This window comes from Pelophylax lessonae, assembly GCF_965119305.1.
Source record: "Pelophylax lessonae genome assembly, chromosome: 4".
NCBI lineage: Eukaryota > Metazoa > Chordata > Amphibia > Anura > Ranidae > Pelophylax > Pelophylax lessonae.
Genome location: NC_138771.1, coordinates 448,349,382 through 448,365,909, shown reverse-complemented (window position 1 = coordinate 448,365,909; position 16,528 = coordinate 448,349,382). Strand labels below are relative to the sequence as shown.

Below are 16,528 nucleotides of genomic sequence, written 5' to 3'. Positions count from 1 at the left end.
GAGTGTAACGCAAACTCCCGAGTATGACTGGGCTTAGGACACAGGGAAGGTAACACAATATCCTCATTCAAGTGAAAGTAGGAAACCACCTTAGGAAGGAAGGATGGATTCGGACAAAGAACCACCTTATCCCTATGAACCACCAGATAGGGGGAACGACAGGACAACGCAGCCAGTTCCGACACCCTGCGTGCAGAAGTGATAGCCAGCAAAAAGGCCACCTTCTGTGATAAGGTAAGCAAGGGAATCTCCCTAATATTTTCAAAGGGAGGTTTCTGGAGAACCGACAACACCAAATTAAGATCCCAGGGCGGCAAGGGGGCGCGCACTGGAGGAGCCAGGTGCCGCACCCCTGGATGAAATTCTGCACCAAAGAACGAGTAGCCAGTGGCCTCTGGAAGAAGATCGCCAATGCTGAAACCTGACCCTTGATAGTGCTCAAAGCCAGCTTCTGCTCAACCCCCCATTGCAGGAAGGCCAATATCCGAGCCACCGAATAAGAACGTGGAGGAACCCCGAGGGACTCACACTACACGATATAAGACTTCCATGTGCGATGATAGATCTTTCTGGAAGTCACTTTCCTCGCTTTAATCAGAGTAGGAATAACTGAAAAAGACAAACCCCTGTCCTTCAGCACCTGGCTCTCAACAGCCAAGCCGTCAAAGCCAGCGATCGTAAAGCAGGATGGAAGATCGGTCCCTGAGACAGCAGATCCTCCCTGAGAGGAAGTAGCCAAGGAGCGTCCGCGACCAGCCTGACCAAGTCGGCGTACCAGGCCCGACGAGCCCAGTCCGGAGCCACAAGGATGATTGGAATTCCCTCCTCCTCTATCCTGCGAAGAAGTTTCGGCAGCAACTTGAGAGGGAGAAAGGCATACAGCAGCTGATACTGCCCCCACGGAGCAACCAGCGCCACGATCGGAATGTGAACTGCGGAAAGAGCCGGAACAAACCGTTCCGCCCAACGAAGAATGCCGGCCACTTCCACGGCCGCCAGAACACTCTTGGTGCCCCCTTGGTGATTGACATAAGCCAAGGCCATGGCATTGTCCCACTGAATCCGAACCGGGCAGCCCCGAAGATGCTCGGTCCAGTGAACCAGGCAAAACCTGATCGCTCTCAGTTCCAACACATTTATCGGCAACCTGGATTCTTCCAGGGACCAGAGCCCCTGAGCAGATAGCCTGCCGATAATCCCTCCCCACCCGGATAGACTGGCATCCGTGGCGACAATCGTCCAATAGATCGGAAGAGAGGACTTCCCCTGACTGAGCATCGGAGACCGAAGCCACCAAACCAGAGACTCCCTGGTCCGCTCGCTCAGCCGGATCCGATTGTCCAGGGAATCTGGATTTCGGTTCCATTTGAGAAGAATCTCCTTTTGGAGAGTCTGCGTATTGAACTGAGCCTGCGGAGCCTCCGCATAGAGGAGGAGGTCGTCCATGTAGCCCAGAACCGATATGCCCCGCTGCCACAACAGCGCCAGAACTGGGGCCAAAACCTTTGTGAAAACCCGGGAAGCAGAGGCAAGACCAAAGGGTAACGCCCCAAATTGATAGTGGTCCTCTCCCACAGCAAAGCGCAGAAACCGCTGGTGTCCTGCGTAAATGGGAACGTGAAGATAGGCATCCTTGATGTCTATGGACGCCAGAAAATCCCCCTGATGCATGGAGGCCACCACTGTGTGAATGGTCTCCACTCCTTGTTGCATCAAGTCCTGCACTGCCCCCAACAGAGCAGTTAGGCGATCCGGGGACAGTCGCATATTGGAAGGGAAGAACCGCACCGGTGGAAGCGATCAAAACTTGATCTTGTATCCCGACCATATGACCTCGTGAACCCATTTTTCTTGAATCCTGGAGAGCCACGGGTCCGGAAACCGGCGAAGACGCCCCACCCACCCCTGATATGGGTGGGGGCGCACCTTCAGGCTGAAGCGGTCTTATCCTCAGGTCTGGAAGGACCATATTTTTGCTTACCAGACCAGGGTCTCTTGAAACCCCCCGGGGGAGCTTTGGAGGGCTTTGCCCGCCCCGGAGGAGCGAAAAAACTTATTGTGCGTTGAAAAGGAAGGTCCCCGTCTGCGACGAGGTTCCTTACCCTTATTAGCCTGTGGTAGAAAGGTGCTCTTGCCCCCAGTGAGATCCTTGATAATCTCATCCAAGGTAGCACCAAACAGGCGATCCCCCTGAAAAGGAAGATCAGTTAAGGCTTTTTTTGAAGCCTGATCCGCCGACCAGCACTTCAACCATAGCATGCGCCAGAGGACCACCACCGAGATCGACACACGCCCCAGCAATGGAGCAGCGTCCAGTGCGGCGTCACAAACAAACTGTAGCCCCTGCACCATTTGCTCCAGCAACTCCGCCACGGTAGGGGGGAGACTTCTCCCCTCCAGGTCATGGCGTAACAGCTTGGCCCATTCCGTCAACGTCTGTGAAACCAGAGCAATGGTAAACACTGTCCTCAAGGCCGACCCTGCCAGGGAGAATATGGAACGGGACACAGATTCCGCCCTACGATCAACTGGATCCCGAAAGAATGGGGAATCCTCCAACGGGATAACAGTAGCCTTATTTAGTCTGGAAACCGGCGGATCCACCGAAGGTGGCACCGTCCAATTTTTAAGGAGGGACTCTTCAAACGGGTAGCGCCTAGCAATCTGTTTGGGCATCCCAGGGGGTCGTTTTGGATGGACCCACTCCTTCTTAATGATATCGTTAAAGCATTTGGGAAAGGGAAACACCTTTGCCACCCTGGAGGGCTTGCGAGTGCCAAAGGCAACTTCCGTATGAGACACAATCAGTGCGTCCACCAGTGCCTTGTCTTGCGCTATGGCGGAGGCAGAAATTTCATCCTAACTATCAGAGGAGACGGGGCGCGAGACAGCAGCCCCAGAGGAGGAACCCGCAGCAGCAGCGACTAGCTCAGGATCAGAATCTGAGGCATCAGACGAGACAGGGGTAGGCGGGGGTCGCTTTTTAGCCCCCCGTTCCTGACAGCCCACCTCCATCTGGGACACAAATGACTCCAGGACCGCCAAAAGCGCATCAATGGTGAGCAGAGAATCGGAGGGCCTTGCGGCCACCTCGAGGGGGATCAGGTGGGGACACATGTGCAGCAGGGTCCATGGCAACACCAGGGGAACCCGTCAGCCAAATATGACAGAATTGAAAAAAAAAAAAAAACTTTTTTTTTTTTTTGCAAAATGTCACCCAGTGCTACAGTGCCACTCAATGAGACAGCGTGCCTCGAGACCCCCGCAGAGAGAGAGAGAGAGACCCCCAAAAGGCTCACCACACGATGCACCAGAGTTCAAAAGGACTGCTCTTAGCGTTGTCTACATGACAAGGAAGCCCTGTGGAGCGATCTTACCGGGTCTAGGGAGAGGCTCCGCCCCCTCACACGCCCTCAGTAACTCCCACAGCTGCCCAGCTCTGCAAACAAAACGAGCTGGGTGTACCAAAATGGCCACCCCCATGAGCCACACGAGGGACTCCAGGAAGATGGCGGCCCCGCGCGCTGCGGTGTGAAGGGAGGTCCCCACATCCTAACAGACGATCGATCGGGAGGTAGGCCCTGTGAAGCCAGGGAGGAAGCCCCCCGCACAACAGCCGTCTGCACTGTCGGGACCCCCCCACCCCCCTAGCAGCTTGCACGAACGGCTAGCCACCCCACAAACACACACATACATCCCCCCCGAAGGAGGGAGGAGGTGGAGGGGGACACCACAGGGGGGGGGGGGGTGCACAGGGGAACCCAGATTAGTGTGGGTCCGACCGTCCCAGGGAGGGGCCCGGGTCCACCCCAGAGTCAGCCATGAGGAGAAGGGGGGAAGCATTTACTCACCATACCGGAACAGAGCGGGCGCCACTCCAGACAAAACCCCTCGCCGCCCAGTGGGGGGGGGGGTGTCGACCAAAGGAGACGCTGCGACACCGGCCTGGGCCTGCACGCGCTCGTAGGCCGGCTGGGGTGACCACTGGATCTCAGCATCCAGCCCGTCGCCCAGATCTGGCATAATTGCTTGAAGATCTCCCAGGAACAACTGGAGAAAAAAGCTAACTAAACAAGATTTATCTAAAAAAACTTGCCAGGACCAGAGATCCCAGCAAGGAATTTAGGTCCTTACTCCTGACTAGGCAGAAAAAAACTGACATCCTATAGCAGGGAGAGAGAGGATATACCCCCTGGGACTGCCCATAGGTGTGGCCAGAACGTTTTTCCTGCCTAGTGTCCTACTCCTGTAGGGGGCAGTATAACCCTACGGATATCAAGATATCAGTCCTGCGTCTGTCAATGAGCGACAGAGAAATTAGCATTATGAGATGTCACACCAACTGCCCACTAGTGCTAAAATTAGGAATGTCATAAAAAAAAAAACACATATATGCTTTTCCCACGAACCTCTGGGTTTGGCTGACATAATTTCTGCTGCCACATCAAGTGCCAGCCTCACCCGGGCCACATCCTGAAGGAGTTGTACAGAGGTCTCCTCCTTTCTTTGCTGCTTGCTGCTTGTTAAGAAGTTTTGCAAGAAAAATGCTTCCGCTTCCAAGTATTCAAGTTTTTCATTATCATATTGAACTTTTTGTTTCCTTTCATATAGTGAATCCTGCAAAAAAGACAAAATAATAACAAAATAACATGATATATATCCACTTGACCTCCGGAAGATTCACCCCCCCCTTCATGACCAGGCCATTTTTTGCTATATGGCACTATGTTACTTTAACTGACAATTGAGTGGTCAAGAAATTCTGTACGTAAATGAAATTTATGTCCTGATTTTCCCACAATTAAAGCTTTTTTTCCTGGTATTTGATCATCACTATTTTTTTTTATTTTAAAATAAATTTCTGCTATAAAACATATCCACCAATTAAAAAAAAAAAAAAAAAAATCAAATTTCTTTATAAATTTAGGTCACTATGTATTCTGCTACATATTTTTGGTAAAAAATCCCAATAAGCGTATATTGATAGGTTTGCACAAAAGTTATATCACCTACAAACTATGGGATATATACTAGAATTTTTTTTTTATACTAGTAATGGCAGAGATTGGCGACTTATAGCGGGACTGCGATATTGCGGCAGACAATCTGACACTTAACAGGGCGATCATAGGGTTAAATGTGTACCTAACCAGTGTTCATGTGTACACAGTGTGGTGTTTTTACTAACATTCTATTCCCTGCTTTGAAGGAAAACAAAATCCACTACATCCCAAACGACAAGACAGAGCTCTGTATTACATATGCAGAGGTCTGTCCTGTGTCTCTCCTCAACAATCAGTGGGTGCCGGCTGTCATTCATTGGCCGGCACCCGCTGATTGGCTTCCGCTGTGACTAATCACTACCCTTTGCGTAAATGCAGAATCACACACATATATATATATATATACACGTGATTCTGCACCGAACAGCTGTCGTGTGGCAGTAAATCAGTCATGTCATTAGAATCCCGTACAGAGCCCTGGTCTCAAAATGTAACAGACCCATAAAGAACAGATGGGTCCAATAAAGTTTTTCATTCCACAAAGTCTGTGTCTTCACAGTTAATTTCAACATCATTGAGTCTGCCTGGAAATACATGAAGAGACAGAAGGATTTGAGGCAGCATACATCCACAGAAGATCTGTGGTTAGTTCTCCAAGATGTTTGGAACAACCTAGTGTGCAAGCATACTTAGGAGAATTGATGCTGTTTTGAGGCAAAAGGGTGGTCACACCAAATATTGATTTGATTCGGATTTCTCTTTTGTCTATTCACTTTCCATTTAAAAAAAAAAAAAAACAAATGATTAACATTTCTATTTCTGAAAGCGTTCTTAAGTTAAAGCATTTTTTCACACCTGATTACATGAAGAGACAGAGGGATTTGAGGCAGCCTACATCCACAGAAGATCAGCAGTTTGTTCTCCAAGATGTTTGAAACAACCTACCTGCCAAGTTCATTCACAAACTGTGTGCAAGTGTACTTTGGAGAATTGATGCTGTTTTGTGGCAAGGGGTGGTCACACATCAACACTTCTATTTCTGAAAGCTTTAAGTTACAGCATTTTTTTCACACCTGCTTACAACTATTGTGTGCGTGTATATATATATATATATATATATATATATATACACACACACATACTGTATATATCTATATATACTTATAGCTATATATTATATAGAGAAATATATATATATATATATATATATATATATATATATATATATATATACACAGTATCTCACAAAAGTGAGTACACCCCTCACATTTTTGTAGATATTTTTATTATATCTTTTCATGTGACAACACTGAAGAATTGACTCAATTGACTCTTTGCTACAATGTAAAGTAGTGAGTGTACAGCTTGTATAACAGTGTAAATTTGCTGTCCCCTCAAAATAACTCAACACACAGTCATTAATGTCTAAACTGCTGGCAACAAAAGTGAGTACACCCTTAAGTCAAAATGTCCAAATTGGGCCCAACGTGTCAATATTTTGTGTGGCCACCATTATTTTCCAGCACTGCCTTAACCCTCTTGGGCTTCACAGGTTGCCACTGGAGTCTTCTTCCACTCCTCCATGATAGCATCACAGAGCTGGTGGATGTTAGAGACCTTGCACTCCTTCACCTTCCATTTGAGGATGCCCCACAGATGCTCAATAGGGTTGAGGTCTGGAGACATGCTTGGCCAGTCCATCACCTTTACCCTCAGCTTCATTAGGAAGGCAGTGGTTGTCTTGGAGGTGTGTTTGGGGCCGTTATCATGTTGGAATACTGCCCTGGGGCCCAGTCTCTAAAAGGAGGGGATCATGCTCTGCTTCAGTATGTCATAGTACATGTTGGAATTCATGGTTCCCTAAATGAACTGTAGCTCCCCAGTTCCGGCAGCACTCATACAGACCCACACCATGACACTCCCACCACCATGTTTGACTGTAGGCAAGACACACTTGTCTTTGTACTCCTCACCTGGTTGCCGGCCGCCACACAGGCTTGACACCACCTAATCCAAATAAGTTTATCTTGGTCTCGTCAGACCACAGAACATGGTTCCAGTAATCCCTGTGCTTAGTCTGCTTGTCTTTAGCAAACTGTTTGCAGGCTTTCTTGTTCATCATCTTTAGAAGAGGCTTCCTTTTGGGACGACAGCCATGCAGACCAATTTGATGCAGTTTGCGGCATATGGTCTGAGCACTGACAGGCTGACCCCCCACCCCTTCAAAATCTACAGCAATGCTGGCAGCACTCATACGTCTATTTCTCAAAGACAACCTCTGGATATGACGCTGAGCACGTGCACTTAACTTCATTGGTCGACCATGGAGAGGCCTGTTCTGAGTGGAAACTGTCCCGTTAAACCGCTGTATGGTCTTGGCCACCGTGCTGCAGCTCTATTTCAGGGTCTTGGTAATCTTCTTATAGCCTAGGCCAGTGATGGCGAACTTTGGCACTCCAGATGTTTTGGAACTACATTTCCCATGATGCTCATGCACTCTGCAGTGTGGCTGAGCATCATGGGAAATGTAGTTCCAAAACATCTGGAGTGCCAAGGTTCGCCATCACTGGCCTAGGCCATCTTTATGTAGAGCAACAATTCTTTTTTTCAGATCCTCAGAGAGTTCTTTGCCATGAGGTGCCATGTTGACCTTCCAGTGACCAGTTTAAGAAAATGAGAGCGATAGCACCAAATTTAACACACCTGCTCCCCATTCACACCTGAGACCTTGTAACACTAATGAGTCACATGACACCTGGGAGGGAAATGGCTAATTGGGCCCACTTTGGACACTAAGGCGTTTAAAAGGCATGAGTGCTTTATTTTAACAATCAGAGCAGCTTACGGTCACCTGTTATATTTGGGTTAACTAGGATTATATTTAAAGTGTTTTATACATTGTATCTCACAATTGGAAAAATACAAACAACATATACTGTACATGTGTGAGTTCAGTAAGAGAGAATCAGTAGGGAAGTAAGCAACACTGTTTCTACTAAAATTAAGAGAGAAATATATAAAAGCGATAAAGAGGTAAGCTAACATTTTCACCAGTGTATGAGTACTTGTAATGTAAAATTGACAGGCTTAATGTGCCATGGTAGCCAGTACTGCTACCTGTTATATCTTAAATGAGTGTCATGAAAAAGTAAGGGATCCCTGACATATTCTGAGATAGTCTTACCTCTAGACAGTTAATGAATAGCAGGTAAACTTCTTTTGTGTCTGCGAGTTTCAGAAGATTGCTCCTTTTGACTCTGTTTAAATATTCTTGAGCATGCTTCATTATATGGTTAAAGCTAAAATAATTAGAGTCAAAATAAACATAAATTTAGTCACCTACTGAATATTCAAAAAGAGTACAACAAAATTGCAAAATGTCTATTTTTGGTTTCTTTTTACCTGTACTTCAGCAGCAGTTTTAATATGACTGAGCGTATCACTGGAGTTTTGTCCACAGCATCCTCAAATGGGGAAAGAGACCGAGTGTAATTTACAGACTCTATATTTGGAAAGAGCAGAAACAACTCACACCAACAAAAAAAAAAACTTTATAGGCTTTAGATAGGTTTTATTTTACATTAGGTTTATCAATTTTAAACTATTTTCTATATGCTTTTTTACTTGTTATATAAATGGTTTTTGTGTCTCTCACTGGATTCTTAGCTAAGAATTTTATTGTAAGTACAGAGATGGGAAAACATGAGGGGGATTGCTGTGAGAACCCTCAGACAAGCTTTATGAATTCACTACTTTGAACAAACAAATGTAGAGAAAAGAAGACTGCAGATAAACAGACTGGACCTTCCTGATTATTGCCCATCCTTTCGGTGCGGCTGGAGTCCATCTGATTTACCTAGATTTACCTAGATGCTTGGTGAGGTCATCTCATTAATTTGAGTGACCACGGTGTTTTGGTAAGCTGCCTCCCATTACCATTATCACTTTGTGGTGCCCCCTACTTGCACCTTCCCATGGTGTCACAAGAAAAACATACACTATATAATACCTGGATAACATCTGTGTCTTGGAAACCCTTGATTCACTTGCTTTTTGGGACTTGCCTATGCACATCTTTTATGCTTCATATCTTGGACTTTTTATCCATTATTGGTGGTTATTCTCAATGATGTTTTGTATATTATTTATTTATTTTTATTGATTAGCGCTACACTATTTTTGTATTAACCTTTAATAGTACAGAAAGGTCCGGAAAGCACCACAGTGAGCCCAAAGCCTGAAGGTTAAATTCCAGGCAAGCCCCACATGTCCAGTCCAGCTGAATCTGGGAACCACACTCCAAACTCAGACTAAGGAAAGGAACCTTGATTGAAGTCGACAGAAGAAGAATCCAAAGAGAAAAAATTAAACTAAAGAAAAAAAAACAGACTTATCAGCAGAGCTAGAAAAATGTACCCATCCTCTTAGGACACTAGAAAATAACTGACATGCTGGGTAGAGGGGGGATTATTCTGGGCTGGCTTGAAGTGTTTGTTTGCCAGAGTCCAATCCTCCTGCAGGAGGCAGGTTAACCAGATGGTTTCAGAATTCTGTGTATCTTAATGGACAATAAAAAAAATAAAATAAAAATAAAAAAAATAAAATGTAGATATTTTAAGTTCTTACCATAATAAAGAATATATACTCAAAAGTACTATATGTTGCCAGTAAAAAAAAGAAGTCCTAGTGGACTTAAAAAAAGATACTGCTTACCCGTGTGGTCAAAAAGGAAGGATAGTAGATGTTCTATGACCTCATCATCTGGTGGGCTGTTGTCCTTGAAGCACAGGTTGCATACAATGTCAATGAAAAATCCATTGCATTGTTTTCTGAATGCAGCATTTTTCTGTATGGACTCCCTTGAATGATAAATAAATAGACAAATAGTATTGAGTGACTTTCATGTCATTTTTTAATTTCTGTGAATCATGCTACTTTAAGCTCATTTGACTCTTAAAGGATAAATTTAGCCAAAAGCAATTTTGGGTATACTTCTATGGATTACAAGAGTGCAGATCATTTTGCACTCCAGTGACCGGCTGACATCACTAAGCCGGTCCAGACTGGGGAAAGATCCCAACTTTAAAGTTGAGATCCAACCAGATGCCTGGACTGGCAGTTGGCTCAGCCTCTCAGTAAGCTGATAAGAGACTAAGCCAGCTGCTCCCAACCCCTCCACACCCCAGCGCTGGAGGAGCAGAGCTCAGAGGCCGTGACTGACAGTCACTGGCTCTCTGCAAGCTGAAGATTGAGAACTGAGCAATCCCATCTTTGATTGGGCAGTTCTGGGTCTTAGAGGCAGCAGAGTACATCTGCAATTGGTGCTGCAGCCATCTAGGGGAGTATGACTTAGGATTACAACTTTGTATCATGCCATTTCACCACAGGTTTTCACCTAGTGGCTTTTCTAGTGCCCTGTCTGTACTTTTTGCAGTTCTTTTCGGCTGAAAAATTGAGAACATCCATGGCGTCCAAAAAGCATTCTTTTAGCTCAAAATCGCTTTTGGACGAACTGGAAAACAGTGACGGTGAATCGAAATTATTTGAAGAACTGAGGGATAGTGATTCATGGGAAAACCAGGTACTAAAAGTGACGACAGTGAGGATTCTGCGAATAAGCTCAGTGATGTGCGAACTTGGTGCTTTATTGACTGAGGTAAGGATCAGGCAGCACCCCCAAGATTCCAATTTACTGGAGCCCCAGGTATGAAAGTTGACGCTGACCATGACAACCCCTTGGCATACCTACAATTATTTCTGAACGATGAGGTTATTGAAAAAATAGTTACCGAGACAAACCGGTACATAGAGCAACAGTTGGCTAAGCATCGGAAGTTTGCAAGATGCAGAAAGTGGGAACCAGTGACCAAAGATGACATTTGGAAATTTCTGGGCCTAATAATTCTTTAGGGAGTGGTGAGGAAACCCCTGCAGAAGTGGCGTCTTGTGGTTACCACAGTCCAATACACTGGGAGGAAGGACTTGCAATCGCTTAGTGCTACTGAGTGAAGCCACCATAGTAAAGCAGTCTTTGTGTTGTGACTCAACCGAATCATAGTGTCCAAAGATTGTGGATCTTCGTTACATTTGACAAGAATCTACCTTTGTAAGGGTCTCATGTGGAACTGAGCAAACAGAACCGCTTGAAGGTTGACACCATCAGACCCAAGGTCTGCATGCAAGTCCGCAAAGAAGACAGATTGCTGGATAACAGCAGACGTATCGCCCCCTGAAACTTTTGCAGTTTGTCTGGGTGAAGAAAAATCCTCGCCGAAGCAGAGTTCAGAGTCAGGCCCAGATAATCCAGTTTTAAGGATGGTACCAGGGCACATTTTTTTAAATTGATGTTCCAACCGAACACTTGTAGAGTCACGTACAGTCAAGTCGCCTAACAGGGCTGAATGTTAGTCTGCTCTTAAGAGGAGATTTTCCAGGTACCCAAGTACCGTAATCCCCCAGTTGTCGTAGTAATGCCAATACCGGAGCAAACACTTTGATGAAGACCCTGGCGGCAGAGGCGAGACCAAAGGGTAACGCTACAAACTGATAATGCTCCTACAACAAAGCGAAGAAAACGCTGGTGTCCAGGGTAAATAGGGATGTGTAGATAAGCGTCATTGATATCTATGGAAGCCAAAAGTCTCCTTGGTGTAGAGACGCAACTACTGTGTGAATGGACTCGATTCAAAACTTCTGTACTCGCACAAAGCGGTTCAGAGCCTTGAGGTCCAGGACTGGACGTACTTTGCCTACTTTCCTGGGCACAGTGAATAGGTTTGAATAGAACCCCTGAAAGCGTTCCCGAGAAGGAACCAGCACAATCAACCTTTGTGACAGCAGATCTTGTATTGTCTCTTGTAGATCCCTTAACTGGTCTGGGGATAGGCGTAGATTGGACAGGAAGAACCTGTCCAATGGTCGAGACTGGAATTCGATCTTGTAACCCGATTGGATCAGTTCGTGGACCCATTTGTCCTGAATCAAGGAAGTCCATGGTTTCGGAAAGAAGCAAAGACGTCCCCCCACCCCAGATATGGGTGAGGGCGTCCCTTCATGCAGATGGGGATTTGTCTGCAGGTCTGCATTGGCCGGTTCTCGGCTTACCCAACTATGTCTTCTTGGAGCCTCCAGAAGACCTAAATGACTTAGATCCTTTCTCCCGCGTGCTGGAGGCACGAAAGGGCTGCCTGTGGGCTGTGAAAAAAGGCCCCCTTCTATAACGCGGTGACTTGCCCTTGGCGGATTGAGGAAGAAGAGTACTCTTCCCCCCGTGAGCCCTTTGATTAACTCATCCCTTGAGGAACCAAACAAGCAGTCTCCCGAAAAGGGGAGATCTGATAGAGCCTTTTTTGAAGCCTGATCTGCAGACCAGCTTTTTAGCCACACCATGCATCTAATAGCTACCCCCACCGCGGACAATCTGGCTACCAGGGGGCCGCATCCAGCAGTGCATTACATATATAATAAAGTGGGGAAAAAAATTACAATAGGGATACAGGGGAGGGTATATAGAAAAAACAAATTAGATGCAAATGGCTGGGGGCAAGACATAGTCCCCATTCCAAAAATAAATCCACAAATCAATATTTGTAACAGAAAATAATCATAGCCTGAAAAATACCCTGCACCCAACACTCATGGTTAGGTAGCATCAAGCAGCATTAAAAAAAAAAAAAAAAAAAAAAAGGCATACTTTAAGTAAGATATCATAGATTAACACATCACAGACATTTTTATGTCTGAAACGGCTATGAAGGTATATTTATATTTTTCTTTTATAATATTTGTGAGTTTTTTTATAAATTTTGGAAGAGCCAAGTTAGTGTGGCACACTCCCCCTCTGTCTTGCTCCCCCAGCCATTTGCATCTAATGTGTTTTTCTATATAACCTCCCCAGTATCCCTATTGTAATTTTTTATTTATTTTTTCCCCCACTTTTGTCCCCCTTCCTTATGTAGACGACTACATCAGCAACTGCAGAACCAAAAGCCTGTTTCGTCTGGGTAAAGTGTTTGTGCTGAATAAAGTTTGTGTGGATTGAAGAGTTGTGGCTGCCACAGGGGTTGCTGCGATTGGAAGTTCTGGCTCTCTTCTCCCTGTATCACTCATTGCCTAGCTGGGATTTGGCTCATGGACGGAGCAGCGGCAGTGAGAGGAGGCGATATCCTGAGCTGAACTCTATAGAGGGAGATCCGGGGCTCCGCACAGGTAGTGAGCACAGGGCACCACTACTTCGTACTGATGAATATGAATACTCCCTCATACAGGCTTTTGGTTCTGCAGTTGCTGATTTAGTGGAGCTATGGACAGTGAATGTAATGAGTGCAAGGGGTGGAGAAAGAATCTTTCCTATATCCAGAACTAAGTCCAGATGCTGTTGGATCAGGATCAGTGTTGAGCAGTGGTATCCTGTTCCCCTTTTGGTGATTAGTAGCTACGCTTGTTAGCCTTTCCATGAGAGTGGATAGGCATCACAGTCCGGTGAGTTGCCATCTTCTCTGGATTGAAACACTAATTGGTGGAGGAGTTTGAGGTGTTTTCCTTCAAGCTGAACACCTGAGATCTTGATTCTTCTTTCTTGGAGCTTTATTACACTTATTTAGAGACTCTATCAAGGACTATATGTGCTTTTGATGGATTGTAATATTATTTTGTAAGCAGATGTCTTATGAGGATGAGTAGCTGTCAATTCTGACCTTGGTGTGTTTGCGCTACTAATGCCTATTTTTTCAGTTGGACAAATTGGTATTTATTAGAGTTATGCACATTGACTTTTTCTGTTATTTTGTCCTATTTGTTGTTGGCTTCACAATAAAAAAAAAAAATAAAAAAATCTTCAAAGTTGTGGGCATGTTCTGAAAATTAAATGATGCAAATCCTCAAACAATCCATGTTAATTCCAGGTTGTGAGGCAACAAAACACGATAAATGCCAAAGGGGTGAATACTTTTTCAAGGCACTGTACCTACAGGGACCCCATTAGACAAACCACCAATCGATATGGAAGAGGACAGGATCATTCTGCTATGGTGAAAAAACGATCTTCACAGGAAGAGGAATTACCTGGGTTATCACTAGAGTAAAGGCCTAGCTGCTCCCTCCTGTCCAGCAATCACGGACTCCAAGAAAATGGCCGCCCAAATGCATTCCTATGGGGAAACCACAAAAACATGGCTGCCCATGCATTTCAATGGGGAAAGCTTATAATGAGGCAGGACGATTTCTACAGGAAAATGGCGACCCCCACGGTGCGCCATGCGGTCTCCCGGACTCTCTAAGGGGTCCAAAATATAAGTGGCATTGGGAGGTCCCCGACAGGGACGCCCACCAGGATTAACCCCCCCGCGGATCCACATAGCGACCTCGGCGCGTCCACCCCCGAGGACCCCCATCACTGACTGAGGTAGGTACCTCTATGACTGGTGGGGAGGGAGGCCTTGGGGGAGCCTGGCACCTACCGAGAGGCCAGGGGAATTGAGGGGTACCCGAGGGTCTGACTTTCCCAGGGAGGGGCCCATGTCCACCCCGAGACCGCCAGAATTATGGGGGGACATTTACTCACTATACCAACAATATCCGGTGGGCACCACTCCAGACAGACTGACTCTCCACTTTGGGTGGGGGTGCTGACGGCCAAGGGGTACACTGCGACTCAGGCCGAACCAGGTCGTGTGCCTCCCGGCGAGGTATTTCACTCGTGGGCCAGCCCCTGTCCATTGGGCTCTGTCATGGTGAGGCCTAGCGCTGGGCTATAACCTGCACACGCTCGCTGGCTGGGCTGGGAGACCTTAAGGATTTACGATATCCAGTCCGAAACCCAGGCCGGCTGTTGATTGCATTTCTCTCAGGAACATAACTAGCTAAAAAAATGTAATTTTTAACAAAGGTTCCCTTTAAAATAAAAGGCAAGCTAAGATTGAAGTCCCAGCCAGGAACTAGGTCCTACTCCTAAACTAGGCAGAAACAAAGTGAAGGCTATAGCACAATGTGTGGGTGTATGCCTGCAGGGACTGCCCCATAGGCGTGGTAACGTTTTTTTCTGCCTAGTGTTCTACTCCTTTAGGGGGCAGCATAACCCAATGCTCAAGGAGAAAAGTATATATGCACACTGATTATAATTTGGAGGTTTCTACCACATTCATAATTATTTTATGTTTATGAAATAATGCATAGTTAGATGGGAGGTTGTGCCGCACTTTTAGTATTCATGTCTTTTCAGAGTGCTTAAAGTAAATGTAAATACTTTTTTTTTTTTTAAATAACATGTTATACTTACCTGCTCTGTGCAGTTGGTTTTGCACAGAGGAGTCTGGATCCTCCTCTTCCTAGGTCCCTCTTTTGTGCTCCTAGCCCCTCCCTCCTGTCGAGTGCCCCACAGCAAGCAGCTTGCTATGGGGGCATCCGAGCTGAGCTGCAGCTCTGTGTGTCCATTTAGACAAGGAGCTGTGGTTTGTCCCCCAACCCCTCTCCCCCCTCATTGGCTAACTGACTATGATTGACAGCCGTGGGAGCCAATGGTGCCGCGACTGTGTCTCAGCCAATCATGAGGGAAAGTCCTGGAAGGCCTAGGGACTCGTGGACATAGCTGGACAGAGATGGGGCTCAGGTAAGTATTAGGGGGTGCTGGGGCGGCTGCTCCACAAAGAAGGCTTTTTATCTTAATGCACAGAATGCATTAAGATAAAAAAACCTTCTGACTTTAGAACTCCTTTAAGGACAATTTCTGGTCAAGGCAAAATTGTAGGAAGGCCAGAATGTGAGGCAAACAGTAATCTCCAAAACTGAAGTGACTGTGTTAACACCAGGCAAAGAAGGATTTCTGCACATGATAACAGATCTTTCTGGAAGTAACTTTTCTTGCTTTTAGTAGGAATCACAGATTTAGAGACCCCCTCTGTCCTTTAAGAGCTGGGAATAAACAGCCATGCTGTTGAAGCTAGCAATTGAAAAGTAGGTTGGAATAGAGGGCCCTCAGACAGCAGGTCTGACCTGTTGGGAAAAGTCCAGGGATCGTCTCCTAGCAGTCTGAGTATGTCTGAGTTATACTTGTGGCAAGTTTGTGCAATTTTCTTCTCTTGCTCTATTTTGTGCAGCAGGTGAGGTAGAATTCACATTGAAGCAAAGGGATAGATTAGCCTGAACTAAGACAAGGGGATCCTGGCTACAAACAGAAGTATCTTGTTGTTGTTGAATCTAGAGGCCAGGATATCCACATCCAGGGTCTCCCATCTATCACATATCAGGTTAAAGATGTTGGGGTAAAGGGACCACTCCTCTTGGTTCAGGCAGTAGAACTGAGGTAATTTGCCTTCCAGTTGTCCAGTCCTGGAATGTAGACAGCAGAGATTGCCAGACAGTGAGCCACTGCCCATAAGATTATCTGGCTTGCTTCCTTCAAGGCTGCATGACTCCTGCCCCCTTGGTGGTTATTATAAGCCATAGATGTGGTGTTGTAGTGCCAGCTTTGTTGCTCTGAACTCCTGGAATATTTGCAGGGAGCTTGGTATCCACTGATGACTAAACCG

At 46.0% G+C, this 16,528-nt stretch overlaps 1 protein-coding gene across 1 annotated transcript in view; it reads right to left on the bottom strand.

Moving 5' to 3' along the window:
* Nucleotides 1–16,528, bottom strand: part of LOC309553784 (E3 ubiquitin-protein ligase RNF213-like) — a 678,906-nt gene that overhangs the window by 203,948 nt on the left and 458,430 nt on the right. The window contains exons 41-44 of the mRNA XM_082255197.1: nt 9,717–9,862; nt 8,406–8,505; nt 8,188–8,302; nt 4,410–4,617 (exon numbers count right to left, since the gene is read on the bottom strand). Coding sequence (XP_082111323.1) covers nt 4,410–4,617; nt 8,188–8,302; nt 8,406–8,505; nt 9,717–9,862 — 569 coding nt within the window. The remainder of the gene's footprint in view (nt 1–4,409; nt 4,618–8,187; nt 8,303–8,405; nt 8,506–9,716; nt 9,863–16,528) is intronic.